The sequence below is a fragment of the Mesocricetus auratus genome, unplaced genomic scaffold, assembly GCF_017639785.1.
Source record: "Mesocricetus auratus isolate SY011 unplaced genomic scaffold, BCM_Maur_2.0 Super-Scaffold_4256, whole genome shotgun sequence".
Lineage (NCBI taxonomy): Eukaryota > Metazoa > Chordata > Mammalia > Rodentia > Cricetidae > Mesocricetus > Mesocricetus auratus.
In genome coordinates, this window is record NW_024429182.1 from 18,719,971 (window position 1) to 18,743,183 (window position 23,213).

At 47.1% G+C, this 23,213-nt stretch overlaps 1 protein-coding gene across 7 annotated transcripts in view; it reads left to right on the forward strand.

The window, feature by feature from the left end:
* Positions 1–3,889: 3,889 nt before the first annotated feature.
* The window catches only part of Hps1 (HPS1 biogenesis of lysosomal organelles complex 3 subunit 1), a 29,832-nt gene continuing 10,508 nt past the window's right edge, over positions 3,890–23,213 (forward strand). For 3 of the 7 annotated variants that reach the window (XR_005876781.1, XM_013115192.3, XM_040744269.1), the window contains exons 1-10: positions 3,890–3,992; positions 5,265–5,349; positions 5,648–5,764; positions 12,838–12,975; positions 13,203–13,345; positions 14,396–14,504; positions 16,953–17,113; positions 17,364–17,481; positions 17,893–17,991; positions 18,150–18,219. Coding sequence is in view for 6 of the 7 variants with exons in the window: in XM_013115192.3 (XP_012970646.2) it covers positions 5,648–5,764; positions 12,838–12,975; positions 13,203–13,345; positions 14,396–14,504; positions 16,953–17,113; positions 17,364–17,481; positions 17,893–17,991; positions 18,150–18,219 (955 nt within the window). In the remaining variant the exon portion in view is untranslated. Of the gene's footprint in view, positions 3,993–5,264; positions 5,350–5,486; positions 5,765–7,247; positions 7,277–12,837; positions 12,976–13,202; positions 13,346–14,395; positions 14,505–16,952; positions 17,114–17,363; positions 17,482–17,892; positions 17,992–18,149; positions 18,220–23,213 lie in introns of those variants that run through there. The other 4 variants (XM_013115195.3, XM_040744255.1, XM_040744264.1 and 1 more) reach the window with 4 other exon arrangements.

The following is a 23,213-nucleotide window of genomic DNA, read 5'->3' on the forward strand; positions in this document are numbered from 1 at the left end:
CTTCCTGTTGCCAGGGTGTTTTGTGGGGAGAGGGAGGCATCAGTGTTTCACACCACACCTGGAACCTAAGTCTGACTGCTTGAACACTAACACACACTGGGGCCTTGGACTTCATGATGTCCTCCTGCCCTCCTCAATAAGCTTTGGCTCAGCCTTTAGAAGTAGTATGATATTTCATAATTCAGGTTAGATGTCACTGATGCACTGGCGAAGGGAGATGTGATTATAATATATAAACGCCATAATCTTAATGGCTAACATGGCCACGGCTTAGTTCTTGTTCACAGCTCAGTTGGTGACATTGTCACTAGCATCTAGACTGACGCGGACCCCTTGCTACCTTTGACACTTTCCTTCAAGGATCCCATGGGCACCAAGGAGTTGTTGACAAACAAGGAGAGAAAGCATGGAGGATCGAGTGAGAATAGTCCGGGGACTGACATGGAACTACCAATAAAACCCTTCCACTCAGTCCCACTGACCCATCTGGGACCAGGGTCTAGAAAATAAAGTCCTTGCCTGGGAAACCACTTTCCAACATCTGCCTGGGGGAAACGAAGCACAAAAAGCTGAAGGATGCTGGGAGACTGGAAAATGCAACGATGGCACCAGCTCTCGCCCCTGCTGCCGTCAAGTGTCTGTGGCTGCTTGTACGGTTATAGCGAGATCTACAGAACCGGTTACACAGTCCACAGTGACTTAGCGGAGCTTTTCTTCTCCCCTGACCCACTCCTGAAGTCCTCACAGGCCCAGTCACAGCTATTTTTATCAGAGAGCAATCAGCAATGTCCCATGCCTACAGCCGTGAGCATTAGTACCGGATGCTGTGCCCTCCGCTGGACGCCTCCCAAACATAATTTAAAACCAAACCCAAATAGTAGTGTGTGACTTTTCCTGGAAAGATGTGAGCGAGGTCAGTTCAGCCAAGACAAGGCATCAACAACAGATCAAAGAAATGATTCCCTCAAGGTCTAGTTTAATGAACCAACGGATTGACTGGGGTGACGTCGGGAGCATGGGCCACTCACAGACAAGTGCACCGCAGAGAGCACAACCAGCTAGAGGACAAGCCATGAAGGCAGCCTCCCTAGCAGGCAGCACCCCGGGAGTCTCCCCGCCCTAGCTCTTATAACCGTGGGGTGGGACCATGGGAATCCTATAATCTAAGGCTTTTAAGTTTTGTGAGCTTCAGCCTCATAAGCCCTTCCTCCCACCAAAAGAGAGCATTTTCATTCAGAAGGAGCTACACAACAAACTGGAAGGTGGAGAACCAGAAGCCAGGTTCACACCCGGAGACCATAGCATCCCTGCCCGACTAATTCAGGCTCTCTGGCCCTCAGAGCCCTCATCTATAAAATGACAATTTGGGGTTAGCAAGTATGAGGGTTGGATCTCTGGCCAGGAGTGGCCACTTTGCCTGTGAGTCCAATGCTGAGGGACAGGGCAGGGACAGGAGGTGCTCTGGAGTTTGCTGGCAGTCAGCCTGACCTAAAAGCTGCAAACGCCATGTGAAGGGAGAGACCTTATCTCAGGAGAATGAGGCAGAAAGGACAGAGCAGGAAAAGCAACTCTTCTGACCTCTGCACAGGCACTCATGGGCATTCTCTACACACACACACACACACACACACACACACACTTCTGACCTCTGTACACAGACTCACGGGCATTCTCTACATACACACACACACACACTTCTGACCTCTGCACAGGCACTCATGGGCATTCTCGGCGCACACACACACACACACACACTTCTGACCTCTGTACACACACTCACGGGCATTCTCTGTACACACACACACACACACACACACACACTTCTGACCTCTGTACACACACTCACGGGCATTCTCTACATACACACACACAGTTCTGACCTCTGCACACGCACTCATGGGCATTCTCGGCACACACACACACACACACACACACACTTCTGACCTCTGCACACACACTCATGGGCATTCTCTACATACACACACACACTTCTGACCTCTGCACACACACTCATGGGCATTCTCTGTACACACACACACACACACACACACTTCTGACCTCTGCACACACACTCATGGGCATTCTCTACATACACACACACACTTCTGACCTCTGCACACACACTCACGGGCATTCTCTACATACACACACACTTCTGACCTCTGCACAGGCACTCATGGGCATTCTCTACACACACACACACACACATCCATCACACACACACACATCCATCATACATATACACACAAACACATACACACACACATCACACATATATACACACACATATTGGAATGTATGCTGATCAAATATTCTCCTGGTTCATAAAAAATAGGCTGAATTACATCAAAACGGAAAACCCTGACACTTCAAATAATACCATTAAGAAAGTGATGAGGCCAGGGGGATGTCTCAACTGGTAAAATGCTTTCCTTGCAAGCACAGGAACCTGAGTTCAATCCCCAAAATCCACATTAAAATCCAGATGAGGTCGCCTGTGTTTGTAATCCTTGTGTGGGTTCAGGAAAGTGGATCCCTGGGGCTTGCTAGCCAGTCAGTCTGGCCTAGTTGGTAAACTCTGCACAGTGAGAGCCCCTGCATCAGAAGTGATGAATGGCATTCCTAAGGATGAAACTGAGCATGCACGAGCATGCCTGCATACGAGATCATGCACACACATATGCATGCACGCACAGAAAAAAGAAAGTAAAAAGACAGACCACATAATAGGAATTAAATATATGTGTGTGTGCATGTATATATAATTTAAGACATCTAAAACATAAAGAATTCTTACAATCCAATAATAAAGACAATTTAAATGGATAAAAATAATGTCAATAAAGGGGGTAAAAGATATGAATAGACATTTCCTTGAAAGCAAAATAATTCAAAAAGATACACAAATGAAGAGAAAGCACCTTAAGGGATGGTCAGCACCATTCATTAGTCATTGGTGAAACGGAAGTCTCTATCACCCAGGTAACATCTACTAGAATGGTTATAAATGTTTAAGGGGTAGCAGTTACTTAAGTTTACAAACTGTTTGAAACAGGAGGAAAACACCGAACCCCTCTGGGAGAGGGGTGCCTGCGATGTGGCTGCTCTGTGTGGTGGAGCTGGGCTGGGCGGGGTGGGTGGTGAAGGGAGGGGCGGAGTGATGCTCTGTTAGATTGGACCGTGCCTTTCAGGGTGGGGTGTTACTGAGGCTCTCTGCATCTCCTTCTCTTCTGGGCTGGAGCAAAGTTCCCCAGCAGCACCAAGGTATCCTGTGAGGACTTGGCTGGGCATCCAGCATCCTCTGCGGACTACACTGGCCCCGTTCACTCTTTTGACTACTCCAAATACACATGAAATCTACATAGGTTGCAATCACAGATTCCAGACAACACCCCTAACGTGTGCGCAGCCCTCGTCGGATTGGTAACCCCTGTAAATCAAGGAGCCACAGCCCATGTGAGGCGCTTGGGCTCTCCTGCAGGGGTCCTAGGTAAAAGAAAGCACCCACAAAAGGGCAGCTGTCACCCACAACCGGATTCAGCAAGAAAACTTGAGGCCGGGAAAGGTCCGGCAGAAGTCCAAGGAAACCTGGGTTCTGCTTCTATTCGGCCCCTCTTCAGCAAGTTGGTTCCCTCTGGGGTCTCAGTTGCCCCTTCTGTAAATCTGTAGGGAATCGCTTTAGCTAAGTCAGGCAGAAAGGCCTCTGAGAGAAGCCTCACCGGCCTGCAGCAGGCGCCTCTAAGGGCAGTGGGAGCCCTCCTTATTCCAGGGGGGGATGCGGCACCGCACCCCAGCACCAGCAACTCTCCAAGCCGGTGACCAGCAAGAGCAGCGGCCTGCGGGGCCCGGGCAATGCCAAGCAAGAGCAATGCCAGACAGGGCGGGGCTCGAACCCACACAGCAGGCCCCAGTCATGTGTCTGGGTCACGCGGTCCCACCCGGAAGCGTGCCGCGGGCCGGCTACATGCTGGGCGCTGAGAGCGGTGGATCTGGTATGTGGACTTCGCGGGTGTCCGAGCGCCACCCTGGGTCGTCCCTCGGTGGGCACCTCCGCCGCCCAGCCCTCCCGGCTCGGAGAGGTCCGGGAGTCCCCGGGAATGGCCTCAGTGCCACGCGCTTTCGGAGCGGGCGCCCCAAGCTAGGCCTTAGTCCCCCGGGTCACCGTGAAATTCGGGGGGTGGGGGAGGGGACGTGAGGATTTGAGGGTGACTTTGCTGGAGTGCTAAGTAAGCAGCCTTTGGGCGGAGCCTCGCCGTGACGCGGTGCTAAGTGGCACGGAGCAAGACTCCGGTGTTCTGCCGGAACACCACAGTTTCTGGTCCCCGCCCGCTCGCCCCCCACCCCTCCTAGGCCGTAGTGGATAGGACAGAGGCCACAGGGTCAGTTTGCTGGGGACAGTGAAAGAGCTGCGGTCCCGGTGGTAAAAGCAGGTGCAGGGGATTTTCTCAGGTTGGCCGTTCTCCTCCGAGTTTCCTCTTTTTGGAGCAAGATGTAGGGAGAACAAAGTTAGAAAGTGAGGTTAGCAACCTTCGAAGATAATCACCAAAGTAGAACCTGACCCCCCGCCAAGAAGCGCGCCCGTGTTTTCAGGAAGTTGTCAGTAAGGCCAATCCTGAGGGTGGTGCAGCCAGGCTCAGAGTTTCATTGTAAGCGATGAAAACCCCGAAGAGCAAAACTTCCTCTTTGGCTTTAGATTCTCTTGCCCTTTATCAAAACAGGGAGGATTCCGGAGTGAGTTTGTTTCTCCTGTTATTTGAAGCTGGGAAAGAAGAATGACACCCACGCACCATTCTTGTCCATAAACTGAGCCTATTGCTCTGAGGTTGCAATTTGGCTGGGTCTGGGTGACTCTTCCTGTAACCCGGGAGGAAGGTGCACCAGGGATCTGTTCCTTGGTCTCCCAGTGGGAGCTTAAGGCTCAGAGTCACATGTGACCTAGGAAAGCCCCAAGTGGAAGCAAACCCTGATGTTAGTTTGTGGCATCTCCCCACCACGGCTCACATCAAGTTCCTCGGGGCTGCTCAGAGTGGCTTTGCTGACCACCCCACTTGTTTGAGTGACCGTGAACATAGAACAAGACCTCTCCTGCAGCAGAGGAGGTGTGTCACCGACACCTGCTCCACATGAAGGGCTCCCCAAGCTTATGGTCCCTAAAATGGGGGAGCCTGGGACATTTCAACCCTTCCCCAGCTTGTCCAGTCTCAGGAACAGGCAGCGGTGGAGACCACAGCCTCTTCATACTTTCACATCCTCTCTGCCTTAAGCGTTTGCAGGTCCAGTGATGCTGCGCTGTTCCCTGAGCTGGTCGGAAGCTAGCTCCTTGGAAGCTCTGCTGTGTGCCTTGCCAAGGTGAATGATGCTCCTCCTCTCCTGGGGTGGGGTGGGGGTGGAAAGGTGGGCAGCACCCACTTTGGGGCTGTGGAAAGCAGAATAAGGATGGTGGACTGAACCCTGTACACCTTCTCTTCCCCACCCACCTTCTCCAGCCCCTACTTCATTGGGGTGTAACAAAGTAACGCCAGCATGGCTTTCCCTGTGGAGGCTGGCACACTGCAAAGGGCTCAGTGAGTGTCCAACAGGCTGAGGCTCTTCTCATTACTGAGGCTGAAGCACAGATCTGACCTTCGCTCTTGCTTCTCCCTGCAAGATGAAGTGTGTGTTGGTGGCCACTGAGGGCGCGGAGGTGCTCTTCTACTGGACGGACAAGGAGTTTGAGGAGAACCTCAGGCTGAAGTTCAGGCAGTCAGAGAATGAGGAGGAGGAGGTAAGTGCAGCTGGGCTGTCTCAGGAGGGATTAGTAGAGGAGCCACACAAAGCCACTCAAGGCAAGGAGGCCCAGAGAGCTTCCTCCTGGCCATCAGGAGGGCTTGGCTGTCAGAACTGTGCCTGGCCAACAGGAGGACAGGCTGTCTGGCCAGCAGGAGGGAAAGCTGGGCTGCCTGGCCAACAGAGGCAGCCTTTTCATGTTCTGAGAACTGTGAGTTCACACCTCACCAGCACTGTCTACATCAATGAGGGGAAAGGAGGTAAATTTTAACTGCACAGCAGGGAAACCTGGTATCGGGTTCGCTGCCCCAAAAGCTTGGCAAAGCATTTATTTTAACAGCTCCATTAAGATATACTAGACTAGCCATTGTCTGTTCGTGTTTAAAGTATACGATTTAATGTGTCTGTTTCTGTGATTCAGTCACAATCACTGAACTGCATGCCACCCCCAAAAGTTATAACTCCTTTTTTTACTTCCTTTACTCCCTAAGAATCAGTAAGCACCTTGCTCTACTGATGAGCCTGTGCTTTGTAGACTTACCTAGAAGCATCATACACAGTGTGTGTGGGTTTCATTTCATGCTTGGTTTGGGCTGGCCTTTTTCACTCAGCGTGAGTCTTTGTTGTATCTTCATCCATCTTGACACCCACCAGTCCCTCAGTCCTGTCCTTTCTGTATAACATTCATTCCATCATATCCACAGGCCACAACTCGTTTCTTCTTTCCCTCTTGGTGGACATTTGACTTGTTTCCAGGTTTTTGATTACCATAAACACGTTGACTGTGAGCACACATCTTTGCATGGGTCTGGACTCTGTGGGTGTTTTTGACTTTGGTTTTATGTATATGGGTGTTTTGCCTGCGTGTCTGTCTGTGTACCGTTTGCATGCTATGCTCACTGAGGCCAAAAGGGGGATCAGATCACCTAGAACTGGAGTTACAGATGACTCTGAATTGTCATGTGGGTACTAGAAATAGAGTCCAGATCCTCTGCCAGAACAGCAAATGCTCTTTCTTAATGGCTGAGCCATCCCTCCAGATCCTGTACTCCTTAAGAAACCACCCTAGCTCTGGAGCTGGAGAGAAGGCTCAGCAGTTAAGAGCACTGACTGCTCTTCCGTGACCTCACAGATACGTTCTATTCTTTCGAATTTTAGCCAGTTTAATAGATGTCAGCTAGAATCCCATATTTTATTTTCACCCATTGGTGGCTAATAACTCTGGAAGGCTTTTCATGTGCTACTTTGCCATATTGTTTCCCATATTTGATCTATGTAATTGGACTTTCCTTTGGACCACCAGTCAGCTCCCAAATAGTGACACAAAGACTTACTATTAACTAGGAAAGCTTGGCCTTAGCTTAGGCTTGTTTTTAGCCGGCTCTTACAACTTAAGTTAACCCATTCCTGTCATTCTCCATTCTGTTACATGCTGCCAATCCTGCTTCTTCTGTGTCTCCTGGCATCTCCCCTGCACCAAGATTATCTCCTCCTTCCTCTCTCTGTGCCTGTAAGTCCCATCTCTACCTCCTGCCTAGCTACTGGCTGTTTACCTCTTTATTAAACAAATCACAGCAATATATCTTCACACAGTGTACAAATATCCACAACAGATCTGTTTTCTCAAGTTGTTCTTATTGAATTTTCAGAATTTCTTACATAGTTCGGACATGTCTTTTATTAGATCTTTTTTTGCAAAGATTTCCCCTCAGACCGTGGCTTGTCTGCACATGCTCTTAAGAGTGCCTTCCAAGAGAGCTGCCTTCTGGGGGTGACCTTTGTAATATTCTCATACAATGAATCATCCTAAACTGGAGTTGTGCAGGGCAGAAGATGGATGACCACCCCATCTAGAAGACAGTTATAACTGTACCCAGGGATCTGCATGTGCTTACAGGAAGATACTTGTGTTTATTGTGTACAAAGTTCATTCCACAGGGACTGGAGAGATGGATCAGCGGTTAAGAGCACTGGCTGCTCTGCCAGAGGTCCTGAGTTCAATTCCCAGTAACCACATGGTGGCTCACAACCATCTAGAGTGGGATCTTATGCCCTCTTCTGGCAAAAGTTGTACATGTTGACAGAGTACTAATACACATAAAATAAATAAATCTTTAAAAAAAAAAGTTCATTCCACGACATCTGAACTTTATAAATGTCCTAAAGGAGAGCACATGGTTAAAAGTATAGCTTGGCAGATTGACAGAAAAGGTGCCTCTTGAACGTAGACCTCTGGACAGTGTGAGCTACTTCATGTTGCTAGGCTGACTGTGGAGGGGCAGAGGGAAGCTCACAGGGTGAGATCTGCAGTGCTGTGCTGTGTTGAGATTGGCATCCTGGGAGCCCCTGCCTTAAGTGCATCCTCAGCACATCCATAGGAATACGTTTATTGAATAGGAACACACCTTCTTCATATCTTAGTGTACAGATGTGGTGATAAACTTAGGAATGCTGTACTTAGTGTGGTCTGTTGCTTTGTGTTTCCCTGTAAGCCGAGCATTGAGGGAATGCAGAATTTTAGTTGTAACTTCGCCAATACTTCTATCTAGAAGCCTGCTGCCATTTTTTGTCTTCTATGAAATTTTTGTTGCTAAGAAGACAGGATTACAATTTTGTCTGACAGATTGAGATGGCATGGTGTATTCTTGGTTATCAAAATACTCATATAGTGTGGGTTTTTAGTTGGTGAATATTCACAATGTGGGGGAAAGCATGGTACATACTGCATAATCTCAATTCCCTAAATGTATATACACTTGCAGCATCTATAAGGACACATTAAGCTGAGCTGCTTATGACTGGGAGACTGTTATTGGCTTCTTGTGTTGTGTATACTGTCATGCACATACAAAATAAATAAAAGCTTCTTTTAAAAGCTTAAAAAGAAGAGTGTCTCAAAGAGCACACATTTTTAGTTCTGATAGTGCAATCTTCCATTTCTGCGATTGTGGACCATGATTTTGGTGACGCATCTAAGAAATCTTTGCGTAACTTAAGATCACAAACAATTTTCCCCATATCTTCTTCTGGAATTTTTGTAGCTTGGGGTTTGTTTTAGTTTGGGGGTTTTGTTGTTTTTATTGTTGTTTAACTTTTATTTATTTGTGTACATGCATGCACCTGTGTGCACATGCCATAGACCGTATGTGGTGGCCAGAGGACAACTTAGGAAAGTCAGTCTTTCTACCATTCTGGGGATCAAACTCAGGTCGTCACACTTGGCAGCAAACATCTTTATCCACAGAACCACCTCCATCCCCTGTTTCTGTTCAGACAAGATCTCACTAGGTAGCTTAACAACCTCTAACCTGCAATTTTCCTGTCTCTACCTCCCAATTACTGGGATTACAGGCACACACCTCTGTGACAGATTTAGTTTTGAATTTCATATTAGACCCAATGACCCTTTTTGGACTTGAATATAGTGCAAAGAATGCCTGAAAGCTTTTCTGTATGTGGGCATCCATTTTATTTAATATCACTGAGAAATGTTTGCTATATTCTCTTATTGAATTCCCATTCTGCATTTCACAAGTCATTTATTTTGCATTTTTAGGGTTAATTTTGGGTTAAATTTTTTTATTAGATTTTCAATGATCAAAACATTCTCGCATTTCCTGGCAACACAATCAAGCTGCTCCCCAGATCCAGGGATGAAGCTAAGGCCTGGCTGAGCTTACACCCTTCACATCACCCTCACCATCAGCCACTGACGCCACTGTCCTTTGTTAAGAGAAAATACGACTCGAGAGATCATGGGCATTCAAATGATCTTCTAAATTAAAATCCTAGGCCTGTCTCTTAGGCACTTTCATCTAATCTGTAGCATCTAATCTTTAAGAACTTATAAGAAATATTTCAGTTCTTCCTCCTAATTAAAACCTAGTACAAGAACAAAGTCCCAAGTTTTTAGTTCCTACATAGCTAGTGTAAAGTGACATATCCTCAAGTGCTGTTTGTGTGAATAACTTAGTTTCTTCTGAGTAACAGGTATTACTATAGGGGACCTGAGAGCACAGAGTAGTTTTAATAACTCATAACCCATTCCTGGGCGTTACTGGCTCCTTCACATCCCTGTTCTGGGTCTTTACTTTTATATAGTGGGCACCATATCACATTTACAGTTTTGTTTCTTGATTTTTTTACTTCATTATATCAAATCATTTTTGCGTTTTGTTATGAACCCAAAGCATAAATCTTAATGTTTCCATTATGTCCAAATATATGAATAAATGTATCTTGGTTGGACTATTTCTCTAAGTATATGAAAAGATATATATATATATATATGTGTGTGTGTGTGTGTGTGTGTGTGTGTGTGTGTATGCTAGACAGCTGTCACTGTGGAGAACATTTATTTGTGCTTGAACTTTAATCCAGTCATTTCATATGATTATTTCTAGAAATAAAAATGAGTTAAAAGACATTCAAAAATATTTCAGCACTTGGTAATTTATCAAGTAATATATAAGAATATTCCTTTATACTCTATGTATATTGAAAATTTTTGGTCTCCTTCCACCACCAAATATTCTCAATAGAAAAAGCTACTGCGTATAAAGTGAGTTACTATACTCAGTCTAGATTTTTTTCTTTAATGACTTTCAATATAATTTGTGACAGTTAAAGAAAACACTAGAACTTGAGTAAATCGCAAGAATCTGTTCCTACCTATGGAGCAGCCATTTAACAAAAACTGAGTCTGGAGTCTGCTGCCCCCTCAGAGTGCAGCAGGAAGTATTGCTCTCAGAATGTAGATCCAGGGAGGCACCATGAACAGTGAACCGTATGTCGAGTAAACCCCACAGGTGCAGGCTGACCTATATCAGCAGACAGAGCTGAACAGGCTGCAGAATGCAAGTGACAGGTGGGTAGGCCAAGGGCATCAGCAAAAAAACTGTGCAGCAGACCTCAGGGGTGAACCTAGTGCCAGCTTCCTGAGTGATGGGAAGGTTGGCAGGGAAACTGCCTGGTCCTGCTCTGTGCTACTGCTCACCACTGCTAACCAGTCAGCCTCTCGGCTCTGTTTTCGAGGTGAGGGCTTCATCCTTTGTTTGTGTATCTCAGCACTCTCCCTGAGGAGGAGCCAGCTTCCCCAAGCTGCATTTGAGTCTTGTGGAATCAGCAAGACCTGCCATCTCCTCCCTTCTCTTCACTCCAGCATCGAGGGTGGAATTGGAGTCTCTCCTCAGCTTCCCCCATGTTCTCACAGACTCTTGTATCTGCTGTTCCCTTCCTCCACTGGGAGGGGAGGAGGAGCAGTGGGAATGATGAAGAAGAGTATGTCCAAGTGTACACATGCCTGTTAGGGAACAGAGAAAGTCCAGAAATGGTGGACACACACGCACACACATAATCATACACACACACATGCACACACATAATCATACACACACATAATCATATACACACATGCACACACATAATCATACACACACATGCACACACCTAATCATACACACACATGTACACTCACATACACAGACACATAATCATACACACACATACACATACACACACACACACAAGTTTAAAGTAAATCTCTTTTAAAAACTAATTAAACTTTCCCAGACTGTTTGGCATTGCAGCACATAGAGCATCTTCAATATTGCAAGCTGATTGACATTTTGATTTTATAATTGTCGATTCTGAAAACAGCACTTCAACTAAACATTAGCACAAAATAGTCCAAGTATGTTTACTGCCATTTCTTAAATTTGTGATAATTCTGCCTAAACCCAAATCAAAATTTATCTAGTTATTTTTATGAAATTAAAGTCAACCACTCAAATATATGTTTCTAAAATCAAATATTCTAACACAATGCAGTCTGAGATACACTAATCTATTTTGTGCACAGGAGTGGCAATAAGAAATATTAAGTCTTTGTCTTCCATAAGTAAATCATTATGTTTCTATAAAAACAGAAGCCTGGTGTGTACAATAGAAACCCTGAACTCCGTAGCATACAGTAGTCTCAGGTCTGAAGTGGGTGTTTAAAGTGAGCCCATCATTGCTTTGTGGCCTGATGGCGAGAGAAGCACAGAGAGCAGGTGGGGTGTTAGGACCAGTGCTCCCTTTGATCCTTTATGCTTTCTATTCTGAACTAGATCTGATGGTTGTATACTCAGAACCTTGTTACTGTTGCCAAGTATGTTGCAACCCCTTTATTTGGATAGTCCATTGCAGTACTGTGAGCTCCAGTGTAAGAAACTGTGGTTCAGATGTGTTACTTATTTAGCTGTTTCTCTAGGATTGGGCAGTTTCTCTTTTCCCAGTTGTTCAAAAATTGCACGTTGCTGTTGTGAACATGTGTGTGCACACATATTTGGCTTCTTGGGATGAAGTCCCTGAAGTAGTCCATGTCCACAAATGGTGTGGAATTTAATATATCTAAGAGACTTCCTTGGAGCCGCTGACTTCTCAGTCAGATGTTCCATGCATTCTATGGGGAAAATGTGTCTCGGTGTCTTGCGGGTTTGTCCAATCTTCTAACACTGTGACAAGATAGTATCTGCAAAGTTCATGCGTGATAAACAATGCAATTGAATTACAAAAAGAAAAAAAATTCACCCAAACCACGCTCATGTTTTAAGCAAGTTTGCGGCTTTGTGTTGGGCCGCACTCTTGGCTTCTCCTGGGGTGCATGTGACCTGTGACTATGGTCAGACATACCTACTTGAATGTTTCCTCCTGGGTTTGGACCCTGAGCTACATAGTCACTAGTCTGAGCGCACCCTCCTAGAAACCACAAAAGGTTTGGAGCAATCCCTCCTCCTACCTTCCCCATCAGGGCTGTAGAGGCCTCCGCAGGCAGGTCTAACACTGCAGGTCTCTCGCTGTAAGGCCGGGGTATTGTTTGTTCCTTTGTCCCCAGTAGCTGGCACACTTTCAGGCATGTCCAAGCTGTGAGTGTGTCCCACCTTGTTTGTAGACATCATACCCGTGCCAAAATGCAGACATCCCTGCTCTCTCTCTCTCTCCCTCCCTCCCTCCCTCCCTCCCTCCCTCCCTCCCTCCCTCCCTCCCTCTCTCTCTCTCTCTCTCTCTCTCTCTCTCTCTCTCTCTTAGCTCCCGGCACTGGAGGACCAGCTCAGCACTCTCCTGGCCCCAGTCATCATCTCTTCCGTGACGATGCTGGAGAAACTCTCAGACACGTACACCAGCTTCTCAACAGAAAATGGCAGCCACCTCTATGTCCTGCATCTGGTAACTGTCTGACCCTGCAGCACTCCATGCAGCCACACCCACTTCGGTCCCCATCCTAGGGAGCCCACATGCCTCTCTCTTACCTTGGCCTGTACAGCTCTCTGGAAGGCAGAAACTACCACTTAGCAGAGTCCCCGGGGCCTCACCCTCCCCTTACTTATCCTCTGAGACCGGGAAGGCCAAGGGAGTCCCCAGGAGACAATCTGACACTACATGACTGCCCACAGTTTGGAGAATGCCTGTTCATCGCCATCAATGGAGACCACAGTGAGAGCGAGGGGGACCTCCGGAGGAAGCTGTGTGTGCTCAAGTACCTGTTCGAGGTGCACTTTGGGCTGGTGACAGTGGACAGCCAGCTCATCCGGAAGGAGTGAGTCACTGACTCTATCAGGTCCTCTGCTGAGTCGGGCCATAAAAGCAGAGCTCAGAGGGGCCTTGGAGACCATCACTCTGATTTCGTTTTGCAGATGGGGAAACTGGGCAGAGAATTTAGACAACCTCCTCAGTGCCACCTAGCTGGTTAGCAGCAGCATCCGGCCCTCCCAGCCCTGGGCTTCCTGGCATCAGTGTGCTGTGCTTAAGAGGGCTTGAGTTTATCCCCTTCTGACTTCTCGGAGAAGCTGTTTAAACTCTCCACAGAAAATTTTGCAGCTCCCCCCAGCCCCGCAACCTTGTGACATACTAGGCCTACACTGAGAGCCTTGGTGGCAGAGAATGGCATCATACTTCCCAGCATACATGAGCAAGAAAGGACCGTGGAGAGGGGTGGGTTGAAATGTGGACCCAAAGGAGTAAGGCTCAGGATTGCCCGATTCACTCACATGAACGAAAAAGTCACATGGTTTGAAATGCCGTGGCTTGGGGTTTGCAGGGATGGGAGCACGTGTTCATTGTTGAGGCACTTACTGTATCCACCATACTGTTTTCATGGATCATTTTAGCCCTAGTGGCTGTGGTGTCAATGACACAGGCTGTGGCTATAGCCATGGGTGCCTGACACAGCTACAGTGGCAGTGCTGGCTAATACCCCTGAGTTTAACTCTGATTGTAGGCCAGGTAGTCTGTTTACAGAGCCCTGTGGGGTGTGAGAAGCCTAGGAAATGCAGGTGACTTTGTTTAATTTATTTACGTGTGGGGAGCAAACTCACAGTTTTACCCATGTTAGACAAGTACTCTATCACCAAGCCACTCTCCAAACCCTAGGTAGCCTTATATATCTATATGAGAAAGAGCCCAAGGAATGACATCCTTTCCTCCTGGGGCCTGAGTTGTGGTCCCTGCCCATGCTTGCAGCCTGTCTGCACACTGCTGGCCTGACCACTTAGGTGTCTGATGCTGCTGAGCTGAGACAGGGTCCTTGGGTTGGGGCTGGAGGTGACCAGCTTTCCACTGACCCCTGCTGTCCCTGGTTCTTCCCCAGGCTCCGTCCCCCTGACCTGAACCAGCGTGCTCGAGTGTGGAAGCACTTTCAGAGACTGCTGGACACCTACAGCCACCTGCGTGAACAGGAGCAGAGCTTCGCTGTGGAGGTGATTCGGGGCCAGGGGTGTCAGGTCACTGCAGGTGTCCACCTGCAAGCATGAACAAGAGGACAGACCGACCCCGAAATTCTCCCAGTTGTCCTGTTCTCTCTGCCCATGCAGTGGACTAGATACTCTAGGGTACCTTCCCCTAGTGCACAACTAGATTCTGGGTGAGAGTTTCAGAGCAACATCTGGGGCTCACTATAAATCACAGATCCCTCTGGAAATGGCCTCTTTGATGTCATCCCTCCCAGGGAAACACTACATTGAGCTTCTACTAGAATGGGAAGCAGTGAACAGGGACAGCAGGTAAGGCAGCTGGCACTGGTCAGTCGTCCTCTCTGCTCCCTTGAGGGCAAACACAGGGCCCCTCTGTGGGTCTCGTCACAGCGTTCATCAGAGTGGGCAGACGGGCTCAGTAAGGGCAGGCTAGTCCTCACCCACCCAGATTCCTGTTTGGTGGAGCCAGGACAGGTGCCGTAGAGTTTCAGCTCTAACAAGTGCCCGGTGATACTGTGTGGCCTCATCATTCTCTGAAAACCACTAAATTAGAGGATGTGAGGGAGGGCTGTCTGTCTGTCTCTCTGTCTGTCTCTCTCTCTCTCTTTCTCTGTGTGTGTCTGTATATGTATGTTTGTGTGTATGTGTATGTCTGTGCGTGTGTGTCTCTATATGTGCATCTGTGTGTATATGTGTATGTCTGTGCGTGTGTGTCTCTATATGTGCATCTGTGTGTATATGTGTATGTCTGTACGTGTATGTCTCTATGTATGTATCTGTGTGTGCATATAAAAAGTACTTATAGTTAAAGATAGGCAGATATACAAGAGAATAAGCCACCATATGTGAGAGTCAGGATATTAGACAATCAATTACCAACAGGTTTGGATACCAAGGAGTTGGAATTGCTAGATAAAATAAAAATGGGGCTGGAGAGATGGTTCAGAGGTCCTGAGTTCAATTCCCAGCAATCACATGGTGGCTCACAACCATCTGTAATGCATTTCAGGACCATATTCTGGCCTGCAGTGCAGGCATGCAGGAAGAACATTGCATACAGAATGAATAAATCTTTTTTAAAAATTAAAGATATGAAAAGTAACACCACAAATAGAAATAATAAAAGATTCCAAAATGGCCAGGCAGATTTTTAAAAGAACTCTGGCAGGTAGTGTAGACGTGAAAGCCAAGTGTTGAAACAATTCGGGGTGTGCTGAAGAGCAGATGAGACATGGCTGAAGAGAGTCCATGTAGGGGAAACAGACACTCCTGTTCATTCACTCTGCCAAGAAATGGACCTACTGTGTGCAGAAGATGGGTCAGACTACAAATGGACCTACTGTGTGCAGTAAATGAACCAGACTGTGATACCTAAAGACACCCACTGCTCTTGAAAAGAAACCAGACATACATACAGTCAAAATACACAGCAAATTGACCTGGTGCCATATCCCTTCTCCATCAAAATCTGTGGCAGTACAAAGGATATGGCGGCCAGCTCTTTCTTAGGCATCAGGAAAGGCTGCTGCAGGAAGAGGCCTGATGTAGTAATGAAATCCAAACCCCTCCTCAAGCCCACCAGCCCTGGATGCTCCGTCATTGTCCCTCTTGACCCACCCTCCTAGCAGGCCTCTCTCAATATACAGCGGGGACATGGGCCATCCATCACTCTCAGGAATCCTCGTGCCTAGCTCTGCATAATGTGCTTGTAGCGTTGAACATCTGAGACTTAGCCCTGTTGAGTGTGTAATGTAGCCAAGCTTTGATAGCGGTGCAACGGATCTGACGAATGTGTCAATAATAGTGTGTAAAAACCTTTTCACTGTTTTGTATCTGTTTCTTTTGTGTGTGGGAATGCATGGGTGGGTGCATGGGTGTGGTCTCATGCCAGTTACGGTCAGAGGACAGCCAGTAGGAGTCCGTTTCTCTCCCCCTACCATGTGGCTCCCAGAGGCCAACCTTGAGTTACCAGTCTTGGCAGCGGGCACATGCATCCACTGAGCCATTTTGCGAGCCCTGAGAAATGTTTAATCGTTCACAGGACTACCTTCTACTTTATTTGGGCAGTGCTTCAGACTGTCTGTGTATCTCATGCCTTGGTATTCACTGCCTTTTGCTTCTTCCCTGCTCTGACTAGCAGGCTTTCTGGTCCCTTCTATATCAGCTCAAAGGTCCCTTCTGAATTAGTTTAAAGGGACATTTCTTTGAACAGTCTATTCCAGTGGGTCCCAGCTATTCCTCTCTAGTTCAGTGTCATGTGTTCCTGCTTGGAACATATTACAGTTGATTTTCCATGTTCCCCATGCATTGTTTGCCGTACTAGAGCCTGAACCCAGACCTTGGCTGTCTTAGTCTTCTGGCATCTAGAGTTAGTGCCCTATGGGCTAAGGGAATGTACCCCCAGCACAGGATGACATACTGACATGCTTTCCTTCACTGCCAATCCCTGGCTAGGCTGTGGAGCGGCTGATCCACCCCCAGCTCTGTGAACTGAGCATCGAAACGCTTGAGCGACACGTGGTTCAGGCCGTCAACTCCAGCCCTGAGCGGGGCGGTGAGGAGGCTCTACACGCCTTCCTGCTTGTGCACTGTAAGCTGCTGGCTTTCTACTCCAGGTAACCCTGAGGGCCTGGCCTTAGCCAAAACCCTTCCAGATCCTTCTCTGCAGAACCTTGACAGTCTGGACCTGTCCCCGTCTCAAATCTCAAACCTCAGCCCACTCCCTTCTTGGGGTTGGTTCTAACGAACACTTAAAGCATATTGCTGGTCCCTGGGGCCTTCCTGGTGATAATTTTTGTTTTTTACACAACTTTGGTTTTAACGATTAGTTGCATACTCACAGGCTCCCCTGCCCTATCTCTGCAGCCATGGTGCGAGCACCCTGCGCCCAGCAGATCTCCTGGCACTTATCCTTCTGGTTCAGGACCTCCAGCCCACCCAAGACACCACAGAGGAGGATAACAATGATGACAACAGCTCTCAGGTTGTCAACAGGCCTCAGGGCAGCACAAGGAGAACGGGGGGGGGGGGTTTGTCCTCCAACTCTTAAATTGGGAAAAGAATTCTGGAGTGGGAGTCCCTCATCTGTGCAGTGGGGATACTGGGAGCACTGCGGTGTCATGTATGCAGGATCTAAGGGGGAAGGAGACAGACCACGTAGAGCCTGACAGTGCCTGGCATCATATTAGCCTGGCCACGTAATCACGTCATCAGTGTTCAGATACCAGCAGGTCAGAATTTCCAGGATCAGAGCACCCTGAACATCTGGAGGGTCATGTCCCCAGGCTAGCTCACAGAGCAGGGTGAAGAGGAGGGCATCTATTAAGAGCTGGGAGACAGCGCTGTGGGAGGAGCCACATCAACCTTGCTGACTGCATTACTCTGCCTTCCACAGTCTTTCACCCAGAGGAGACCCCTGAGCAGCCAAAACATCCCAGTGCACCAGGCCGGGAGCCAGAGCACCGCAGGCCCTCCCAGGAGTTCCGAGGAGACGGTATGTGCCGGGTACTGAGAGGAAAGAGGGCAGCCCCATCTTGCCTCAGTCCAGGCCAGGCCTTTAGGACTCCCTCGGGGACAGCAGGTCCAGCCAGAGCAGCTGGGAGAAGCCACCTGGCCTTAGGCTCTCATCTAACACGATGTCTTCTTTCCCAGGACACAGACAGCATCTCCCTCCCTGAGGAGTACTTCACGCCTGCTCCTTCCCCAGGAGAGCAGAGTTCAGGTAAAGCCCGTGGAGCGAGTGGGTGGCATCATGGGCAAACGCCGGTCTGCAGACTAGAGAGTGTGTCTTGGCAGTCAGTGTCCCCTTGCCCCTTGTGAAGGCCTGAACACAAACACTTTGATGGCTGTTCCTCAGCTCTGCCGCTAACCCGCCTGTCAACCCCAGCTTGAATCGGAACACTGCTAAGATCATGCAAGTGATCCCCAAAGCTCTCTATAAGTCACTAACAACAGCATAAATATGTTCTCTCTGCTTCCTCTACCTTCTTCATAATTAATATTTAAATTAGTAAGTAAAATTAAGCTATAGTCCACTGGGGTTCAAGCACATTTCAGAGTGTAAATATTCAGTTTCAGTGTTTTTTTTTTTTAATTTTTAACCTTACCTATTTTTCCAAGATCTGTAAGTAGTAAAAATGCACTATTAATACTATTGATTGACATTTGAATACACAGCATTGTATAGAGGAGGAAATGAGCCAAAAGTCAGGCCATTGCCATCACCAGGAAAGAACCAAGATATTAGGATAAAAGGCAGGAGGGACTCTGTGGCTCACCCACCTGGTAAAAGGCTGGCTTTGCAGAAGGGACACATGGGGGACTATTTTTATTAGAGTTTGCTGTGTGCCTTCTATAGGCCAGTGGCTCTCAGCCCTGGATGCACTCAGCATCCCTAGCCAGATTCAGCACCTCTGACTCTGTCCTCAGACCTGGGTGCAGGTAAGACCTGTGTGCCTTGAAGGGAGCCTGTGGTGTTTACTGAGCTAGGATGATGATTCTAGCCCCACATGTATCTGGACTCCCCTGACGATCCCCCAAACCACCTAAGCCGAGCTTGTGAAGATTCTGACTTAGGCCAGGCTGTGCAGCGATTTCCGGAAGCTGAAGTTAAGTGTTTAGGAACCTTAGTTAGGTATGGACTGGGCTTCAGGGCACCCAGGAAACCCAGAGATTACAGACTGATTCATATGCTTGTTCTTTTTTCTGGGTAGGGAGGGTTCGAGCCACCTTCAGCTTCCCTAAATATTTCATGACTCGAGGTGTGATTGCAGGCTCTGCCTGGCCTTGGCCTTCATGCACACCACCTTACAATTCTTTCCCTATCCATCACCACCCTCCTCTATACACCCCCCCCTTTCTGGGTGGCTGGGTTTGTATGCCTCAGTGCTGTTCATAATGTTCTGGCATGCACGGATTACAAACAGAGCAAGTGTGTCCCTAGGTTTCCAACACCTGATTTACAAATGGATGACTGCAGTGCAAGTCATTTGTAAACTGGGAGTTCGTACATGCCAGCACATTATGCATAGCTCTGAAGCAGAGCCACCCAGAGTGGGGGGGGGGTGCTTATAAATGAGGGTTATTTGCAATGAAGTACAAGAAAGGATAATATTACAAACTTGTAGTATTTCAAATACATAGTGGCTTCAATAGGCTGGCAAGCTCCCTCAGAGGGAAATCAAGCTCAATTCCCAGCACACAATGGGTGCCCAGCAAGCTTGATGTGTGAATAACTGAATGGAGAGATGCTGACTCCATGTGTAGAGCACCCTGAAGGGATATGGAGAAGAAACGAGGAGGGAACTGCATGAGGTGGGGCGGGTAAGGGAGGGCCTGTGGAACATGCCCCCCCTCCCCCATCTCCAGATGCCTGCCACAGGCTGTTCCCAGCAGGAAGCTTCTGTCCCTGCAGCCACAGGAAATGGCCTTGCCACGCCCAGTGCTTGAGGCTAAATGGTTTGAACTGTCAGTGATCAGGACCCCCTAAGCTGCAGGAGTGGGAGATGGGGTTATGGGTCACTTACACTCTTTTTTTTTAATTTATTTTTCAGTTTAAATTTAGATAAGAAACAAGGTTGGTTCACAAGTCAGTTCCAGGTCCCTCTCCCTTTCCCTCCCCTCCTCCCGTGCCCTCTCCCCAAACCCCCCATTATCCCCCTCATTTCCCCAGGGAGGGTGAGGCCCTTCATGGGGGTGTCCATAGTCTGTCATTTCATACAGGGCAGGGCCTAGACCCTCCCCCAAGAGTTCAGGGTGAGAGTGCACCTCACATTGTTGGATGGGAGTCCAAAGTCCATGTGTATACTCGGGATGAGTACTGATCTACTGCCCAAGGCTCAATAGATTACCTAGGCCTCCTCACTGACACCCACATTCAGGGGGTCTTGATCAGTCCCATGTTGGATTCCCAGGCTGATGCCTGGGATTCAAGAGTTAACCTTTGTCAGGTCAGCTGTTTCTGGGGGTTAAACCAGCCCAGTCTTAATCCCTTTGGTCATCAGTCCTCCCTCTCTGTTACTGGCTTTCTTGAGTTCAGCTCAGTACTTAGCTGTGGGGGGTCTGCCTCTTCTTCCATCAGCCACTGAATGAAGTTTCTGTTTCTCAGACTCTCTGGCCATGGGATTGTAGGATGGCACTCCGCAGGTCTATGTCTAAAATCCATATATGAGAGAGTACATGCCATGTTTCTCTTTTTGTGACTGGGTTACCTCACTCAGTATGGTTTCTTCTAGTGTCATCCATTTGCCTGCAAATCTCAGGATTCCATTGTTTTTTTTTCTACTGAATAGTACTCCATTGTGTAAATATACCACATTTTCTCTATCCACTCTTCGGTTGAGGGACATCTAGGTTGCTTCCAAGTTCTGGCTATTACAAATAATGGTGCTATGAACATAGTGGAACAGACATCTTTGTTGTATGAATGGGCATCTTTTGGATATATGCCTAAGAGTAGAGTTGCTGGGTCTTGTGGTAGGTTTATTCCCATTTTTCTGAGGAATCTCCATACTGATTTCCAAAGTGGCTGAACCAGTTGGCATTCCCACCAGCGATGGAGGAGTGTCCCCCTTTCACCACATCCTCTCCAGCATAAATTGTCATTGGTGTTTTTGATTTTATCCATTCTGACAGGAGTGAGATGGTATCTGAGAGTTGTTTTGATTTGCATTTCCCGGATGGCTAAGGATTTTGAGCACTTTCTCAAGTGCCTCTCAGCCATTTTAGACTCCTCTATTGAAAATTCTCTATTTAGTTCTGCAGCCCACTTTTTAATTGGGTCCTTTGATGTTTTAGAGACTTGCTTCTTGAGTTCTTTGTAAATTTTGGAGATAAACCCTCTGTCAGATGTGGGATTAGTGAATATTTTTTCCCATTCTGTGGGCTGCCTTTTTGTCTTGCTGACTGTGTCCTTTGCCTTACAGAAGCTTCTCAGTTTCAGGAGGTCCCATTTATTAATTGTTGATCTCACTGTCTGTGCTACTGGTGTTATGTTCAGGAAGCTGTCTCCTGTACCAATTCGTTCGAGGGTACCACCCACTTTCTCTTCTAAGAGGTTCAGTGTGGCTGGATTTATGTTGAGGTCTTTGATCCATTTGGACTTAAGTTTTGTGCATGGCGATAAACATGGATCAATCCGCATTCTTCTACATGCCAGCCTCCAGTTATGCCAGCACCATTTGTTTGAAGATGCTTTCTTTATTCCATTGTATATTGTCAAAGATCAGATTTCATACGTGTGTGGGTTAATATCCGGGTTTTCAATTCGATTCCATTGGTCTACCTGTCTATTTTTGTGCCAATATCAAGCTGTTTTCAGGACTATAGCTCTATAATAGAACTTGAGGTCAGGGATGGTGGTGCCTCCAGACGTTGGTTGCCTTGTTGAACAGGGTGGTTTTGGCTATCCTGGGTCTTTTGTTTCTCCATACAAAATTGATTATTGTTCTTTCAAGGTCTGTGAAGAATTGTGCTGGGATTTTAATGGGGATTGCATTGAATCTGTAGATTGCTTTTGGCAGGATTGCCATTTTTACTACATTGATCCTACCTATCCAAGAGCATGGGAGATCTTTCCATTTTCTGAGGGCTTCTTTAATTTCTTTCTTTAAAGATTCAAAGTTCTTGCGATACAGGTCTTTCACTTGTTTGGTTAACATTACCCCAAGGTATTTTATGTTGTTTGAGGCGATTGTAAAGGGTGATGTTTCTCTGATTTCTTTTTCAGCCCTTTTATCATCTGTATATAGTAGGGCTACTGATTTTCTTGAGTTGATCTTGTAGCCTGCCACTTTGCTGAAGGTGTTAATCAGCTGTAAGAGTTCCCTGGTAGAGTTCTTTGGGTCATTGATGTAAACTATCATATCGTCTGCAAACAGTGAAAGTTTGACCTCTTCCTTCCCAATTTGTATCCCCTTGATCCCCCTTTGTTGTCGTATGGCAATAGCTAGAACTTCAAGTACCATGTTGAAAAGGTATGGAGAGAGTGGACAGCCTTGTTTTGTTCCTGATTTTAGAGGAATTGCGTTGAGTTTCTGTCCATTTAGTTTGATGCTGGCTGTTGGTTTGCTGTATATAGCTTTTATTATGTTTAAGTATGTCCCTGTTATCCCAGATCTCTCCAAGACCTTTATCATAAAGGGGTGTTGGATTTTGTTAAAGGCTTTTTCAGCATCTAGTGAGATGATCATGTGATTTTTGTTTTTCAGCTTGTTTATATGGTGGATTACGTTGATGGATTTTTGTATGTTGAACCATCCCTGCATCCCTGGGATGAAACCTACTTGAATGATTGTTTTGATGTGTTCTTGGATCCGATTTGCCAGTATTTTATTGAGTATTTTTGCATCAATGTTCATGAGGGATATTGGTCTGAAGTTCTCTTTCTTAGTTGTGTCTTTGTGTGGCTTGGGGATCAAGGTTATTGAAGCCTCATAGAAAGAGTTTGGCAAAGACCCTTCTGCCTCTATTGTGTGGAATACTTTGAGAAGAATTGGTACAAGCTGTTCTTTGAATTTCTGGTAGAATTCTGCACTGAGGCCATCTGGACCTGGATTTTTTTTGGTTGGGAGACTTTTGATGACTGCTTCTATTTCCACAGGGGTTATAGGTCTATTTAAATTGCTTATCTGTTCTTGATTTAGTTTTGGCAAGTGATAGCTATCCAGGAAGTCATCCATTTCCTTTAAATTTTCGAATTTTGTGGAGTACAGGTTT